We start from the raw sequence: 18,653 nt of genomic DNA, 5'->3' as shown, positions 1-18,653 counted from the left end.
AATCCTTAAATTTGAAATCAAAGTTATTTGTACCACTTAAGAAATTATAACTTCATCTTGATATTAATTATACAGATTGCTACCAATAGGTTATGGCTATGCAGTAAGTCCTAGCTATTCCTCCCTGTTCCAACAAACCACTACTTTTCCCTAGAGAGGCAGAGCAATATCAACCACCTTAGTCCCCAAGCACAGGGAATAGGGACACTGACTCTTCTTGAACTTCTTACTTTGAGAGAAAAGATCTGAGTGGATGGTTTTCAGCTGACATTCATTCTAAAGCCAAGAAAAAAGCCAGATTCAAAACTAAGTGTTTTAGTTAGGAGAGATGACAGAGGTTCTGGTTATTCAACAAAATGATGGACTGGGTATTAGGAAGATCTTGTACCTCACTAGTACAATTAGGAATGATTATGTCACTAATTGTATTTTGAGAGAAAAGTTTGATTTAACAGGAAAGGGTGATATGTAGGAGGAGAAGGGGAAGGAGTACCGAGAGAAGAGATGGAGTAAGGAGAGGAGAAGATGAAGGAGAGGAGAAGCTAGGTGATGAGAGAGAGAAAGAGAGAGAAGTGGGGGCATGGAGGCAGATGTTCACGTGTCTCCACCAGTCAAAGATAGTTCATATATCTAGGTTGGGTATTGGGTTACACTTCTGATTGAAGCATTACCAAACTTATTAAAGCCTTTGATTAACATTTAAAAAATTCCTATAAAAGCCAAAAGGAAAAGGGGGCATGCGATAGGGGTTTTCTAGGGAGAGGAAATGGGGAAAGGAGGATGGCATCTGAAATGTAAATAAAATATAAAATAAAAAATTTTAAAAATTAAAAAAGGAAAGCAAATGCTCTTGCTCTGCTTGAGTCTGCATTTTTTAAGGGCGATGGGTTGGCTACACACCACACCACTGCATGCCACTAAGTTTGAAAGGGTGCTAGGTGGAAGCCCTTCTTTATCATATCACAGGGCTTAGAAAGATGAAGAAAAGACCTGTATCTCATTTGCTTTACAAGGATCATGTGAGATTCCAGGTAGGAAGTAGTTTTCAGGGATGAGAGCATAGTGGAAATGACAAGTAAGTGGATCTCACTGTTGCCTTTGGCAGATGTTGTTCTTCTTCTCCCTCTGCCCTTTTCCCTCTATCTCAGGTTGGTCTCTTCAGGCTTCATAGATCTTGATCCACAGTGACAGAGCCTCAGTAGCAGCTTGTCAGTCTTGTTATCTCTGAGTGCTGCTATAGATGTCATTGTTCCTGGGCCTCACAGTTTGGCCTCACAGTCTAAAGCTGGCTGGATGAGCAGGGATGTGGGAACAGATTCTCACAAGCTGAGGTTTCTTTTGAGAGATTTGAGTCTTCAAAGAAAATTTCTGCATATATACCCACCCCCATTCTGACCATGAAAAGCTTTTCTCTAGGGCTTTTTATTTCTCTAGGAAGAATAGCAGTGATGTAGGTCTCACTTGAAACATCTGCTTTGCCTAGACAAATGACCTTTTCTTCAAACATGACAGATTCCTCATTGTTTTCTGCTCACTTATGATTTTTGGTGTTACTGTGTGTGTGTGTGTGTGTGTGTGTGTGTGTGTGTGTGTGTGGTGTTAGTGTGGTGTTAGTGTGTTTCTTCAGACATGCAGCTGTGTGTGTCTTGAGATGCCAAGTTTAATGAGAAAAACACTCTGAGATTTCAGTTTGTTTCCATGAAACATCAAATACAGCACGTCAAATTATTCTGCATCTCCACCTAGCTCTCAAGAGAAACAGGACACAAAATATTCTTGTGAAGTCATATTTTCAAATGATTAGGGGCAAATCTATTGATTCTCATTGAAGTCCTTTGGAGCCAAATCAAAGGAATATGGTACATGGAGGTAAGGGAAAGATTGTTGTATAAAATCCATGGGTTTATGTCTCTTTTCTGCTCTTGGTGAATTGTCAAGGCTCACTGGATTGTTAGGTTGCTCACTGTGTCTTCTTAGCATTCCAGGTTGTTTTCCTCATCGCTTGCTACCATTTCCTTTCCAGCTACTTCTGCTCAGTAAAAGTTTGCCTTCAAGTCTGTCTTGGATTTTATTCCTTGAGAGATTGAGTTGCTTGGTGCTGTATCTGCATCTAGCAGAAATCCCAGGGATGTGGTGCAAGAACAGGGGTGTTTCAGGAGCCCCTTGAAGCTCAAGATCTCTAAAGCACTCACTGTGTGTTATCTGTGTAGCATTCTGCAACTACTGGTATTCAAAATAATTTCCTCTCAGTATAAATCAGCCTCAATGGCGGTTGAGAATAATGAGGACCTTCAGACAGGTCTGGTAGTATAAAATCGGGTAGGTCTGTGAGAAGCCTTTTTCAGAAAGTGGAAAAGAAGTCCCCTTTTACCCAGCGAATTAGAACAAGTAGTAGATGTACACAGAGCAAATAGGGCACATCAGAGTTGTAGTGGTCTGCAGAGCAGCCCTGAAGGAGAAACTATCCAGATGTCCATTAGCTAAAGAGTGAAAATGCTCCATTTGGTGCAGCCCTTCCATGGACTATTGCTCAGTGTGAGATAATCCAAACAAACATTTGGCATTTCAACTAGTCAGCCTTATCTTACTCAAAATATCCTTGACACAGTCAAATGATGGGAAAAAGTTTTACATTTTTTCCTAGTTATGGGGAATTCTTATTATTCTGGGTTCATAGCTTTGAACACCAAGTCAGTCAGGCTATGGTAAAGGGAGCTCCTATTGGAAGAAGCTGTTTACTTGGGGACAAGTCTGAAACAGTGAAGAAGAACAAGAAGCTAATATACCACCAACATGTGATCCTTAGCTGGGAAACAAGCCTACTCTACACAGCCTTGGAAACTTGCTAAGGCAGATTAGATAATAAGCCAAGAAGCCTGATTCCAAGTTAGGTTTAAGAGAGGAAAGCATATCATTGACTGCATTGTCCATATGCTATGCCACTATGTACCTATCCCATTCAAGATTTGATTTTTTTATACCTGAAAAATATACTGGGCAATTTTTATATTAGCCGTAACTGGGAAACTAAACTGATCACTGCAATATACCATGCTCGTATTGTGTGAACACATATATTTTGTGTGTTTGAGAGTGTGCCCTACAAAACCCATAGACATACAGGTGTATGTTCTGTTTCAGTCATGACCATCACCTTATAGTTCAGTGGAGTAACTTTCTTTAACACACTCTTGCTGATTATAGGACCAGAGCAGTGCCCATGGATTTCATGGGAGATGGTTTCTCTGGGTATCTTCAGATAAAGGGACTGACAAGTGGAACACAGGCAGGTTCCAGCACTGGAGAAATAATCATAGTCTTCAATTCTTGGCAGGTTTTTTATAAGACATCTACATGGTTTTCTAGGTAACTCTCATGTGTCTTGAACTCAAATTCAGACATTGCTACAATGTTACTACTCAATATAATATACATGGACTACTGGAAAAATATACTTTTTTTACACCAGTAGAGTGTGTAGTTCACAGTTCAGTTTCTAGCAGTTTTTAAAAGCTGAGAAAACGATAAAGCCTGGGTACTCTATGACACTTGGGCATAAAGGAATGGCCTCAGCTGATGGGTCATGCTGGACTGTCCAGCTGAATAGAACTGGTGTTGGAGGGAGAGCTGAACTGACAAATCCTTACCAGGTCTTTGGCCCTTCCTTCCATAGGTCTAAAGTGTTCCTGCAGAAACTCAAACATCGTTCAGACCAGGACAAGATCTCCCACCAAGAGAACTGCTGTATGAGGTGCACTGAGTGTGTGCAGCAAATGCACCACTATGGCATCTCATCCCTAATCACCATGACAATCCTGGGCTGCAGTTTCTTCTTTATATTGCTTTCTTTGGCATGAATAGGCCTTAATTTCATCTAGCCAGCTAGCCCAGCAAGAATGCACATTTGGAGGAATTCAGGGGCAGTGCTGAGGCACATCAAGAACTGCTGGGCATCAGGGAAGAGTAAGAGTGTACTATTTTTCTTGCCCTGATGAAGAATAACTTCATGGATATCTGTCAACAAACTTGCAGACTTTGAAGCCAAAAACTGTATCATGTCTTATGCTCAGTCTTGGGAGGACATATCCTTCAAACACAGACTCCAAAAAGAGAAGACCTGCTTACATTTCTCTTGAAAAGATTATTTCCATCAATAACTGCTTTTCCTACTATGTTGCCAAGGCCAGCCACAGGCTGTAAGTCTGTGCTGCAAAATGAGCAGCCAAAGAATGCTGCTTCCCACAGTTCTAGAGTTTAGATTTTGGTTTGAGTTTTTCTAACTTTGGTTATTTGTTTTATCTTGTTTTCATTTGAAGTTTGTTATTGATTTATTGTTGTTTTGTTCTTGTAATTGATTTGATATTTTGATAAGCCTATACACATATTGACAGTACATATTGACTGCTTGGTTTCAGTCACTTTTGAGTAAATTGAATGTAGTCTTATGAATGAAAGAGTGATCTTTTAACTCTTCACTTATAAGAACTTTCTTTATTCAGGTATGGTGTCACCATGTTGAAATTCCACACCTATTAGACAGAGATGGATGTCTAAATTCTCCCAGGCCTTGGGCTTTTTAATTACTTCCTGATCTGGTCTTTCCAGGTCAGTGAACAGGGTCTATCTAGCAAGAGAGAGAGAGTGTTGGGATGGAGGGGCAAGAGGCACAGAGAATGGAGACAAGACTGAGACTCTGATGAAGTCCCATTTATTGCAAGGAAATTCTGGGTACTTACATCCTTTACCAGGTGGCTTACAGGCATGGACAAGCAGAGGAACACAGCTGAAGGTGCTTTTCATGTGAGCCTTGCAGCTGGGGACAATAAACAGCAAAACAAGATATGTAAGCAAAACAAGATGTTTATCAGAGTGTGCTCAGCTGTTGTAGGCTGTTTGCAAAACAAGTCTCTTATGTTGGTATATTGCTCAAATGGTTGCAAAGAGGGTAGCCACTTTTTGCTAGTAGTTGGCTCCCAACAACTTTCCAGCCAGACTGAGATACAAAGGTGTTGGGAGCCCACCCCTAGCAGAAAGCAACTATTCTCTTTGCAGCCATTCTTGGGCCATATATATGTAGGTTGATCCTTGTCCACCCTAAATAAAGACTTGTTTTTCTAGGCTGATATTTTTGCAAGCAGCCCACAACCACTGAGCACACTCTGAGAATCATGTTGTTTTCCTCAGACATACCCTGGACTTGTTGTTTAGTGTCCCCAGCGGCTAGGTACTTGTGGTTAAGTGTCTCCAGCTGCACTCCCTGCTTGTCCTTATATACCCATAATTGTGTTTCAATAAAAAGACTTGATCAGAAAACTGTCTTGTCTTCATTCTTTGCATCTCTTGCCCCTGAATCCCCACTTTCTTCCTTGTAGAACCCATTGATTGACCCTCATTGCAGGTCACCTGGCAGGCAATATGGGGCAGTGAGAACAAGAGGCTCCTTGAGGGACATTATTGAAAGAAGGGTCTTCGACAGGAAATTCAAAAGTGTAACAAAGTTGGTCTCTGCTGGAACCTGCTGCACTGACACTGGTAAGTCATAGTATGAGAATGGGGCAAGAAATAAGTCAGCATGACCTATATGTGGAACAGATGAGAAATGCTTTAAAGGATGAAAGGAGTAAGGGTGAAATTCAGCATTTGTTGTCATTTTTTGATTTCATTAAAGACTATGTCTGTGGATTCCTCAGGTAAGAACTATTGATGAGAAAAGATGGCATAGAATTGGAGATGCACTTAAAGAATTTTACAGGCCATTTGGGCCTGAGAAGGTCCCAGTTACTGCCTTTACATAATGGAACTTGATAAATGAAATGATCTCACAAAGTGTCTGTCGATAGTGGTGGTTGTTGAAGAGGGTGAAAAAAAATTAAAAGACAGTGAAAAGAAAGAAAAAAGGAAAGGAAAGAAAAAAGGTTGATCCTTCCAAGGAAGATATAGATTTAATTTCTCTAGATAGTGATGATGATCAGGGAGGGACCTCTCCAAGGTCATCCAGTAGGCCCCAAAATTTGGATCAGACTTTAGAGACAGAGAATCCAAGCAGGGAAGGAAGCCAAACCAAATAGAGTCCCTCAACCCAGAGAGAGAAATGACTTAGCAGTTCAAAGAAAAAAGATAAAATGCATATACCCAAAATTAAAATCCAAAATAAGACCAAAGGATGATAACTATTTGTCTTAGTCAGACTCAGATAAGTTGAACTCAGGTACTGAGTCACCTTCAATGGTAGTTCTTATTCTTCCCCACTGCTTTCGACCAGCCATGTCTTTTGTGCTTCCACATGAACTTTAAAATTGTTTTCTAATTCTGTGAAGAATCAAAATCGGCACATTATTCACATTGCATTTTGTTTATAGATTACTTTTCATAGAATGATCATTTTCACAATATTAATCTTACCAATTTCCAGTTGTGGGAGATCATTCTATGTTCTAGTGTGGTCTTCAATTTCTTCAGTGTTTTAGTAGTTCATTTCAGATGGTCTTTTATGTCCTTGGTTAGGTTTACTTCAAAATAGTCTCTTCTTATGCTGCTGTGGAATGGTTTTGTTTCCTTGATTTTTTTCCCTCAGTATATTTATCATTGTTACATATGCTGGCTAGTTTATGGTCAACATGTCATAAGCTAGAATCAGTTGGGAAGAAAGACCCTCAATTGAGAAAATGCCTCCATAAATAGTGGTCGACAGGCAACTCAGACTGTTTCCTGAATAATTATTGATATGGATGGGTCTGGCCCACTGTGTGTGTTGCCAACCCTAGGCATTGTTCTGAGCTGTAAAACAAAGTAGGCTTGATGAGGAGTGAGCCAATAAGCATTGTCTCTCCATAACATCTGCTTCTGTTTCTGCTTCCATGTTTCTGCCTATGTTTAGAACATAGTCTTCATGCTGACTTCCAGGCAAATGAATGTTGTTGAAGAAGCAGAACCTAAACATAACAAGTGGATCATGACAACCACATAATACAGTATCATGGTTTCAAAGTGAGCATCACAGCAAAGTGGTCACCACAGGAGGTCACAACAACATGTGGTCGTAATTATCTTTAGAAGAAACAAAGGCATTTTGACATTTTGGAACAGGCATAGTACACAGCCCTTTGAGTTAAGGTTATTTATTAGGTATAGGAAATTCGAGAAATGTATTTAATCATAAACAGCAACGAACATAATATTTCTTTAGTATAAAATTGTTTTCAAGCCTAAGATGGAGGCAGGCTGGTTTATCAATATTATCTAAATGGCTATTTGTTTTCTAGGAGAGATTTGAAAGGGTGTGATTTCAGATACAAGGAGAGGGAGAGAGGGTCTTAGAAGAGTTGGTGGAGCTGAAAACAATAAGTATTGTATGAAAAAAAAACATTTTCAATAAATGAAACTAGAAAAAGGAAGAAAAACTGGCTGCATTCTTTCAATTTGAAATTTGAGTGAAGCTAACTTCAAAAGTAAAAGATGAATTAATATGGCAAAAGAAATTCTAAGACTGCATGAAATGATCTGTAGTGCCCACATTTAATGAGGTTTACAGTGAGAATTAGAAGTAAAATATAGAGCAAATAGATGTAGAAAAGTGTGTGAGAAAATCTAAGGATTAAGACAAAGTGGTAATTATTAAAGAAACAAGTGCAGTTAAGAAACCTAACAGCAAAACCCTGAAAGTTTGGAGTGGTGGGTAACTCACTGCACCCCCAACATTAAAATCAGAGGACAATTGGTAGGTGGTTTGCTCTTTCCTTCAACCATGTAGGTATAAGGGAAAAAACTCTAGAGAGTTGGCAAAAACAACTTTACTTGTTGAGCCAACAAACCACCTGATCACCTCAGTCACAGAACTAAAGAAGCTCTGTACCTATACTGAAGTTCATGTGTATATCTGTCCATCACTCATAAAGAGGTGATTCTTTTTACTCTCGGTTTTGACAATACCAGTCTTGAGATGCACAGGATTACTTCCTCCTCAGTCTTAGAAGTCACACTATTTAGGGGAGATTCACCAGAATCAGTTACTCATCTGAATAAACATTTTCTAATATACTGTGGGATCTACTATGGTAAAAGTGCAACATCTATTTGTAGGGGGCAGTTCTGATGTTAAGGTCCTGTTCTCAATTGTTTGTTGACCTGTCAGTAAAAAATGCCATGGGCTAATTGCAGAGCAGATGGTACAGGTCATTGGAAGAAATGCGGACCAAAGGAAGGGGCATGAGAATTGGAGAAAGAAGAACAACGCAACAGTGTGAGGTATCAAAAAATGGCCACAGAGTCTGCTCCTACAGGCAGGTGGTCAGGGGCATTTAGCAGGGAACAGATGTGACTGAAAGGCTAAAATGTAAGGGAGGTGGAAGAGGTAGAAATAAATTGACAAAGACACCCTTTTCCAGTCTGAAGATAGTAAAACCCCTGGAGACAAGTAGAAAATGAACAACAGTGTGTGTGTGTGTGTGTGTGTGTGTGTGTGTGTGTGTGTGTGTATGTGTGTCTGTCTGTCTGTCTGTCTGTCTGTCTGTCTGTGTTTTAGCCTCAGATTTAAGGGAAGCTGGGAGGGTCCTGGTATCAGAGTCACTTCCCAGAGTAAAAGCAGAAGGTAGAGCAAAGATACAGGCAACATCTACCATCCCTCTCACTTGCTAGCCTTTAATGGAAATATTCACCCCACAGTCCTGTGTCCTCTGCTGCAGGCTCCATCCCTCTGGGCTTGTCGGAAGCTTAATCTAAACATTGTTTTGATGACACTTCAACATGATTTATTTACCACTTCTACCACTCAGAGTGTTCTCAATTCTGCATTTCATCTGATAAAGCCTAATCTGCACTGTCATGCAGGATGAGACATGAGAGATCTGCTCCAACCCTGACAATAAGAGATCCTGAGGCATGATAAAAAAAAAAAACCCACTCTAATACCCTACCTGGACGCCTCAGAGTTTAAACATTGAACATGCCTGCCCCAAGTATGTGAACCTATAGGTCTCAAGAATCTTCTCTCTTTGGTTGGGTGTGATCCAGTGCAGCTGATACAGCACACAAATAAGGAGTAAAGTCCAGGCAGGGGCTAGATAGATGGCTGATTCATTTGATAATTTTTTTTTCAGAGGACCTTAAGAGTGATGATTAACAATCCTCTGTCACTTCAGTTCCAGGTGGAATCCACTGACCTCTTCTGGCCTTGAGAGAATTGCATGCATGTAGTGTACAGACACACAGCAGGTAAAACACCCATACATATAAAAGAAATAATGCAAAAACAGAAACAACACCCTAACCAAATTAAAAAAAAAAAAAAAAAAAAAAACATCAAATACATTGTCCAGGCCAAGAGAACAAAATTCGTCATCAGTAGAACAACACCACCACCAAAACAAAAACAAACAAACAAACAAAAATCCTAACATCTGCCAGATGATCTTGGAATTCATGATCTCTACTGTGCAGTTATAAGTGATGCTACCTTTCAAGGAAACAAGAGGCATACAGCTCTGTGGTTACTAATTTTTTGATACTCCCTTAGTAATTAATTTTATTTCTTGGGATATATTAGAGAAACACTCCTATGATTCTCCTCTGTTTTTTCATCATGAGCATCCAAGGAGTAGTACATTTTAACATAGCTGAATTTATGACAACAAAGATACAGCATGGATGTGTTTTTCAGCATGAATTTGGGATCCACAAAGTGTGTCACACTATCCACATCATAAAAACAATTCTTTGTGTAGCTCTGACTGGTTGGGAACCAGTAACGAAGCGTAAGCCACATTACACTTGAAGAGGTCCATAATGTATCTGAATAGATTTTGCTATCAAATTATCTACCTGTTGTTTCACAAAGTTAGTCAGCCTATGTAAGGCCCAGAAACCAAAAGGAACAAGTAAAAATATCCCAACTAATGGTCTTAAAATGAAAGGAAGTAGGGGTAACAATCATGAAGGGGTTGAAAACCAATTCTTGTACGAGCTCTCATCTTTGTCCCTCATGTTCTCTTTAACCATCCCTGTCTTCATCTATGTAAAAGCAACATTCGTCTTTAAGGGCTGTACACAGTCTAGACCTGTACACAGTCTTTTCTATTGTAAAAGAGTAAATCAAGTCCAATAATGTCCTTTGCATTTTTGGAGGATCACTTCAGACAGCAAAACGAGGGATTTCTACAGATTAATGATGTCAATCTCTAGTCTTTATTCTGAAAGACTCTAATTACAAAACAGTAAAATGGAAGCCTTGCTTTCTGTCCTGTGAGAGGGCTGGACCGGAGCCTCTCTGAGTGAGGCACCATAGAGCAGGCAGTAGGACCTGGGTCCTACATAATTCCAAAAGTGACATCCTTAGACACCTCTCCATACCATAGAGCTGGAAGGGGTGGTGGTCACAGAACCAGGAGCTCCTCTGCCTAGAGTGATAGGGTAGCATTGATGGCCTGGGAGGTAGAGCAGAGGGAGAGGCACTTGAAGAAGCAGCCAGGAAGGTCACTTCCAGCCTGGGCTCCTGTCCCCATGACCTGAGTGTTTGAGATGCAGCTGCTCCTCTTGCTGCCACTATATGGTAGGCATTGAGAGGAAGAGTGCTGTGTGAAAGTCCCTGAGCCATGGAGGGACCCTGACCTGGAGATTCTGGAAGAAGCTTGGTCTCTGTAGCCACTGGATTCTGAAGACCAGTAGATGGCCAGTTATAAGAACCCAGGTGAGTTGTCCTCAGTGGTCAGTAAACCAAACCCACTGCTTTCCCACCAGACTACGGAACCATCCTATGTGACACTGGGGTGCCTGGACTGTTGCCCCTTGCCCTCTAAGAGCCTCATACTCCCTGTTGAGAATGAGAGGCTGGTGTTCAGTTTCCTAAGGGTCGTTTAAATAGGACGCCAAATCCTTGGAGACAACGTTGGTCTCACTTGTGCAGCTAGCTGTTGTTGAGCACCCCTTTGTGCCCCATATCTCACTCTGGTTCCAAGAGTACCATGTCTGCTTCATGGTTGTTCTGCACATGGGTGGGCCTCTAAACCCAGGGTTAGGAAGTTGTAATGAATGAGGGAAGGACTAGGAAAGGGAATCTGAGGTCATATGGCAAGATTTGGGAAGGGTTGGCTGGGCTAAATATGAAATTATTTACTTTTAAGTATTGGCAACATGGGTTCTGTTTGTTTAATAAAGGTTTATTGGGTTGGAAAAACTCACCTGTGGGTTATGTGGAGCCTAGGTTTGTAGGATAAGACCCATCCTGGGTCACCAACACCCTCCTCCCTGTCCCTAGGGATTTCAGGCTAATGACAAGAAAGCTCATGAGAAAACACAGTGGGCCAAGTTGTGTGTCTGACACCTGGAACAGACAGCATTGCCTTCGTCCATGTTAATAAACTGATTTTTACAACAACAAAACCCAAAACAATAAAATCTGTAAAAATGTGGAGAGAGCTCCCATGTTCTTCCTCTCTATGAGTATTTTACCCTTGTAGCAGTGACTTGAGACCAGACAATACCAGGAGCTCTGCTGGGAGGTGACAGAAGATTCAAAGATGTGGTCAGACAGCTTAACCAAAACAGGAAGTTTCAGATTCAGCGAGAGACCTGGGCTAAAGGGACTGTGTTGCAGAAAGACTACAAAACCACATGTAATTAACTGGCCTCTCAGCAACCCACCAATATACATATTGGCACAGACATGCATATCCCCCTCCCCCAGACTCACCAGAAATCATAAGTGAGCAGGAAACAATAAGGAGACCTCAAGACTGGAGAAACCATTGAATGTAGAAAAGCTGATGTTTCAAGTGAGACCCAGGAGTCTGCTATCCATCCCTTAGGGACTAAAAATGCTTAGTGAGCAGCTTCTTCTGCAGACTAGGTTGAGAGAGTTGGAGAAAGCTTTCTCTTGAAGCCTCACATCTCTCCCACTAACCCTGAGCCAGAGAGAAGCCTTTCTTCACACATCCCTGTTCATCCACTCAGCTCCTGAATAGAAGCTCCAGGAGAGAACCCTAGCAACATTGACATGAAAAAGGATTGACAAGCTGCTACTCAGGCTCTGTCACTGTGAACCAAGGTCTAGGCTGGGTTAAGAGACCATTTTGCAATGCAGGGGGAAAGGGAGAGAAAATATACAAAATGAACCCCCCCGAAAATAGACAATGAGAACCACACATTTTGAAATTTCACTGGACTCCAAGACTTACAAATGCTTCCACCTGTGACCTCACATGACCCCTACCAACAAATGAGCTGCAGTCCCTGACTACATCACTCAAAGCTCTGTGCTCCAGTCAAGGAGGCACACAAAAGGAACCCCTGTAGCATAATGGCATGTGGGTATGTAATGTGTGTTCACCCTATCTATCTTAATGAACTGCAGTTTGTAATTGAGTAGGAGGGGTTGCTTGCCAATCATGCAGTTTCTTGAAAGAGGCGAACTCCACAGAAAGTTTTGTAAATGATCACAGAACAACTTGATGAGACATAAGAGAGTGCCTGGATAAGGTGGAGGATGGTTCTATGGGCTTGACTCTGTTTATTAGTAATGAGGGCAACCTGCCCCTGATGCTTCATGCATCGTACCTATTGCTGCTTGGTACATAGGTCATAGATCTTCATGCTGGCCTCCTCACAGAGCCCTGTTGGTTCCACACAGCACACTTCCATGTTATCTCTGGCCCTGAAGGAGTCATTAAGTCTATGTCCTCAGAATTGAAAGCAAGAAACTCATAAAGGAAGGCAAATAGTTTGGAGGAGAGCCAAGAATCCCTCTTTGTTTCTAATGTCCTTCCTGCCAGCCATGATAAGCACTTTTCCCTATAGATCATAGCATCTACATATGCAGTAACTAAAGCATAGTGGTGTCCTGATATTTGATAACAGGTCTTTGTTTTCCACCATATATTTGGGCTATAATTCTTGGGTCCAAATTGTTTCAGTTACAATAACTGCTGAAGCCCCTGTATACCTGGGTCCATGTTTAATGAAGATTTCCCACCCATCTAGAGCATTGCATCAGAATCTTACATGAAATGTGGGGTTTCTATTAGGTCTAGACTGATCTCTTTCACTATGCTTGTTTTCAAATGCAGTTACAGATGAGCATCTGTGGGTCATCAGCTGGCAAGATGTTAGCAAGATTGATGCCAGGAGCGTTTTCAAACCAGACTCAAGGATGGTTCACATGTGCATTAAACAGCCAGGGTTCTCATGTTCCTTTGAGAAGAGCCTCAACTGCATGGGGTGAATGTAAGTATAAGATGCTAACCCAGAGTTAACTTCTCTGCTTCTTTCACTAGAATACTGGTAGCCACCACAGCTCTTAGAAAAGTGGACAAGCCAGACAGTACATGGTCCAATAGCTTGGACAGGTGTAGTACACTGTGATTCCATGGCCTAAAATGTGTGGTTCCACACCCTTTGCAGTAGCTTTTGTTTCATGGGCCTGTAGATGAAAAGGTTTGGAGGTATCTGGAAGTGCTAGTGTTGGAGCCAATATCACCTGTCTTTAAAGCCTAAAAGATGATTTGTGCAAACTCATTCCAGATTAGAGAAACAACAGCCTCATTTGTGCTGGGAAGTTTTTGTTAGGAGGTTGTTAATGATTCCTTCTATTTCTATAGGGGTTATTGGACTGTTTAGTTAGTTTGCCTTATCTTGATTTAATTGGGTATGTGGTATCTGTCTATAAAATCATCCATTTCATCTAGATTTTCCAGATGTGTTGAGTATAAGCTTTTCTAGTAAGACATGATGAATTTTTAATTTCCTGTTTTTGTTATGTCTCTCTTTTCATTTCAGATTTTGTTAATTTGGGTACTGTCTCGGTGCCCTTTATTTAGTTTGGCTAAGGGTTTATCTTTCTTGTTGATTTTATCCAAGAACCAGCTCTTGATCTTGTTGACACTTTGTATCTAGCTCTTTGTTTCTATGTGGTTGATTTCAGTGCTAAGTTTGAGTATTTCCTGCTATCTACTCCTCTTAGATAGATTTGCTTCTTTTTGTCCTAGAGACCTCAGGTGTTCTGTTAAGTTGCTGGGAGTAGATGACCCCAGATTGAGTATGAAAGCACTCAGTGCTGTGAATTTCCCCCTTAACATTGCTTTTCTTGTGTCTCAAAATTTTGGGTATACTGTGTCTTTGTTTTCATTGAATTATAGAAAGATTTTCTTTATTTCTTCGCAGTGATACTGATTATAACAATCCTTCTGTTTCCCTGGATAGGTAGACATAATGGAAGACAGGCAGGCTTTGTGTTACAAGGGGAGGATCTTACTCAGTTGCAGAGGAATGTGAAAACTGGAAGAACCATTGGGATCAAGCAGAGCAGGATAGATGCCATTGATGTTGGATTCTGCAGGGTTCTCAGCTGGCATAGGTATTGCGATGGGTTTCTTATCTATGTCCCTGGTTAGAGCAGATCTCCTGGGAGACAAGCAAGCTTGGAGATCCAGTATCAGGATCTACCCCAGTTGCAGATGGAGGTTTAGACCTGAAGGATTATGGAGTTCAGAGAGTGGGGATACATCCTGAATCAGCTGGGCTCTGTGATTATCCAGGCTTGGGTGCATATTCTGGCAGGTGTCTCACATGTGTCTCCGATTACCACAGAGCTCTGATATACAGGAGGTCTGTGAGGTGTGGGGGTGGAGCAGGCATGCTGATAGAACTGGGTGGATGTGCAAACTAGAATGCTAGACTATACTTTTTGAGAGTCCTCTTTTGAGTATCTGGAAGGCTGTGGCTCATTATCAGAGAAGATGATAGTAACTTTCAGTATATGGAAAAATTCTCATGCCTACAGTGGGTAGGGATAATCTGACACACCCGTGACATGTGATTCTCTTCCCTATTCAGTGGAATATTTGCTGGTCCAGTGGTAGACAGGTAGCATTCCTGTTTCCGCTTGGACTGAAATCTTTTGATTTCAACATCAGTTGGCCTATGGGATTCTTCAGGACTTAAAAGTTACCATGGGTCTATTCAGAAGTCAGTTGCTCTTTCCCCAACTTTAAGTGTTACCCTAGGATCCTCAGAGCTTAGAGCATGCAATCTAGGGCAAAGCTATTTTTTTATCCATAGGAGTTGAGTGTGTTTTCTTCCAATTAAGGATCTTATTTTTACAATGTCCTTTCCCTTGTGGTAGGCACATTGTTCTTTTTCTAATGCTGCATTGCTTGTTTCCAGGCCCCATTTTTTCTGTTTCACTGGACTAGTTTATTATTCATATTTTCTCATCAGGCTACTACTTTGGTCTAGAAAAGTCTCTTGTATTTCTGACTCTCAATCAGTTTACTCTTGTCACACATATTTTTGAGCTACCTCCACCCAATGTGTCCCATTGATATCCTCAAATGCCTCTACATTTTGGAACTTCTAATATTTGGTGCAAACTGAGTGACAAAAGCAATGTATGTTGAACAGTTGACTCTTCTCCAGTGCATATGTGTCTGTGGGTGTATGGGTGTGATAAGACCCTAGGAAGTACTCTACAAAAGGAGCAGGATGCTCTTATGACTCCTGTGTGACCTCACTTATCTTTGTCAATTTTATGGTTGTCTGTAGTGCTGCTATGAACCCAGCTGGCAAGCCCTGGAATAGATTTTAATGTCCCATTGTCTTTTTCTCTTTCAGGATACTAGTGAGGTTAGATTTGATGAAAATATAAACTTAATCCAATTAAGAATCTCAGTAATTCTTTTGGGCCATCTGGATGAAGAACCAAGTTCCCGGATAGTTCTGCATGAACTTCCCAAAGCCAGCAAACTGGAGCCAGAAGAAATCCAAGCAGAAGGCATCCATAACCAGCACCACCAGCACTTCCCCAAGCACAGGGTAATGTGGCTTGAGTGGAAGAAGAAATGTCCTCAAGACAACTGGCACTCCAGTACCATAGCCAGCACCTACCATGTCTAGACCAGCACAAAGAAGACCATGGAGGCAGAGGCTTCACATAAATGATTGCCTGGGTCAGGCAGCAGTTCCTGTAGACTCTGGATTTGCTGATAGGCATAGGGAATGATTGGAATGTCTGAAAATTGCCCAGCATCTTGTTTACTGCCATGTCACACAGTGGCACTTAGAACACAAACATGGGCTGATGCAGGGGTGAAGGACCATAGGACCAAGGCCCTGAGTGCACCCGCAGCACCAGCACGATCACATTGACCATCAGCCATGCAGAGAAGAGCACACTGCCCATAATCAGCAAGGACCTAAGTTCCACTTAAGTGGATGGTCAGAAACAATAGGACTCATTCAAGGTCCCTGCTCCACTAAACTGGAGGGGAAGCTACAGTCCAGACAGATGTGGTGGGGGCCCAAGTCTACATTTTGAAGCTAGGCATGGAGTTTGTTCAGCAGAGAAAGGTCTGTAGGAGGCAGGGTGTTCTTCTCAGTCATATCTCCTATCTAAGCTCTAGAGAGCCACCCATCTATGAGGGCTAGAAGCTCCTGAAAGTATCTAGTGCTGGAGAGGTGGAAACAGCTCTACTAAGAACTTAGCTTGATACACAGAGTCCTAAATAGAGACAGAGCCCATACCCAGAGTCTCAAGCCAAGGCAAATTACCCAAAATCTGAGTATTCAAAGCTGATACTTCAGATCAGGCAAGAAAATAGAAAAAATGGAGAGGGAACCCAGTAGGAGCCAAAGGGGGAAAGGGAGGCCACATGCTCCTGGTGGTTATGAAGTCTGACCAGTGTTCATGCCAAATTTCAATGTGGATTATGAAACTAGAATATGCTCAGCTTGTTTAATTACATCCATAGTGTTGGGACTGAGAAGCCAAGCAAGGAGGCTGAAAGAGGGCTAAGATTTCTACCACTCTTGAAGCCACTACTCGTTTTAAGGTCCCCACAATGTGGAGATTAACAATAAGTTCAGCAAACAGGGTCCTTGAAATGTTAGGGCATCTGCTTCAGGTCACAGAGTTTGGAAGTGGCAAGGTCAATCAGTAATCACATGAATCTTTAGTACACCTGTCACGTCCATGACTCATATCCCTAAAAGGCAGAGCCAGTTTCAGGGCCAGTTCTGTCTACAAATAAATATCCAAGAAGTGATATTGATTTTGGAGTCAGAAACCACAGTGAATGTGTAGCCATGGTGACAGGTTTATGGTGAAGTGAACTGAGGGTGAAAACATCACCCTGGGATCAAGTCCTGGACCTTTTGTTACTGTATGTGATTTGCTTAGTTTCATAAACAGTAGCATCTGTTTTGGTTGTTTGGTGTCTTTGAAATATGGAGGCCAGGGATAGTCAATGCCTGGGAATACCTGGGTGCATGCAATTGTCTCAATCTTATTTGGGAGAAAGAGTTCCAGCCTTTCAAGATGCTTTGACTACAAAGACCCCACATCTGGTTAGCTCTGTGTCAGGTGCCTTCCCTATCAACCCTATCTCCTAGCAATTAATGACAAATTTAGGTGAGTTCCATGTGAGTATGACCCTGTGGAAAGGGAAGGAAGACCTATGGTCAAGGACAGGCCAGCCCAAAAGATACATTGTGAATCAATTTTCTCCTTTCTTGTGACTTCTGGAGACAAAAACTGATTACCAGCTAGGTTGCAAGCAACTTCCCCTGCTGACACATCCCACCAGTGCATTTTGACTGTTTTGAGGCAAAGGTTATATAGCCCAGGCTGGCTTGGAAGACAGGGATACATCTACCTGAGCCTAGAATTAAAGACACCCATTACCACGTGAAATTCTGCCATGGCCTTAAAGTATAGAGCCTAGACTTTTCCAATAAGCACCTCAGTTTCAGCAATATAAAAGCATGCCATCAAGCAGACTGTCTACCTCACAATGGCTGTAGGACATAAACCCTAGGCCAGCCTTGGTGACTCTCAGGCAGAGGTGCATGACACTGCAGCCTTTAACTCACCCCCATTAACTATTTTTTGTTAATTTACTCCAAAGTACTTCAAGGTGGATCAAAAGATTTTCAGTCACTTGAAAATCTCACTTTATAGTAGGTTATGTGTCCTTTTGTTCTAGGGACCTTAGTGGAGATGTAAAATGATGAGTTGCTATATTGCATGTTTCTAGAATGCAAACTGAACAGCAATTATACGCTTCTCATAAAACGTGGTTTATAGAAGCACACAAAATTGCATAGATGCATAAATCCAGACATAAACACACACACATGCACATACACACGCACATGCACACACACACCTCAGAAAACACAAGTGATCAGAAATAATGAGTAACTCATCATGTAGGAAGAGCAATGGAATTTAGGCTATCCAATGCAAACGTCCCAAGTGAGACCCTCCACCCTCTCAGTCATCCTTCCTGCTGACAAAGGATTAGGAAGCACATTTCTTGTTCATATTTGGTTGATATGATTGGAGTAATTTTTCTCTTGTAGGTTCAAATCTCTCACAACAACCCTCAGCTTGTGAAAACCCTTTCCCATATCCCAGTGTGATGGCTTGTGTATGCTATTCCTAGGGAGTTGCACTATTACAAGGTGTGGCCCTGATGGAGTAGCTGTGTCACTGTGGTTGTGAGCTTTAAGACCCTCCTCTTATCTACCTGAAAGTCAATATTCGAGTTGCAGCCTTCAGATGCAGATGTAGAACTCTCAGCTACTCCCACATCATGCCTCCCTTGATGCTTCCATGTCCCAGCCTTGATGATAAAATACTAAGACTCTAACCTTTAAGCTAGCCCCAA

At 41.6% G+C, this 18,653-nt stretch overlaps 1 protein-coding gene across 1 annotated transcript in view; it reads right to left on the bottom strand.

The window, feature by feature from the left end:
* Nucleotides 1-14,219: 14,219 nt before the first annotated feature.
* LOC117702778 (uncharacterized) overlaps nt 14,220-18,653 on the bottom strand; it is a 36,743-nt gene continuing 32,309 nt past the window's right edge. Inside the window, exon 7 of the mRNA XM_076928203.1 lies at nt 14,220-14,388. Coding sequence (XP_076784318.1) covers nt 14,220-14,388 — 169 coding nt within the window. The remainder of the gene's footprint in view (nt 14,389-18,653) is intronic.

This window comes from Arvicanthis niloticus, chromosome 2 (genome assembly GCF_011762505.2).
Source record: "Arvicanthis niloticus isolate mArvNil1 chromosome 2, mArvNil1.pat.X, whole genome shotgun sequence".
Classification (NCBI taxonomy): domain Eukaryota; kingdom Metazoa; phylum Chordata; class Mammalia; order Rodentia; family Muridae; genus Arvicanthis; species Arvicanthis niloticus.
The sequence above is the reverse complement of the archived record's forward strand: the minus strand, read 5'-3'. Positions and strand labels throughout refer to the sequence as shown.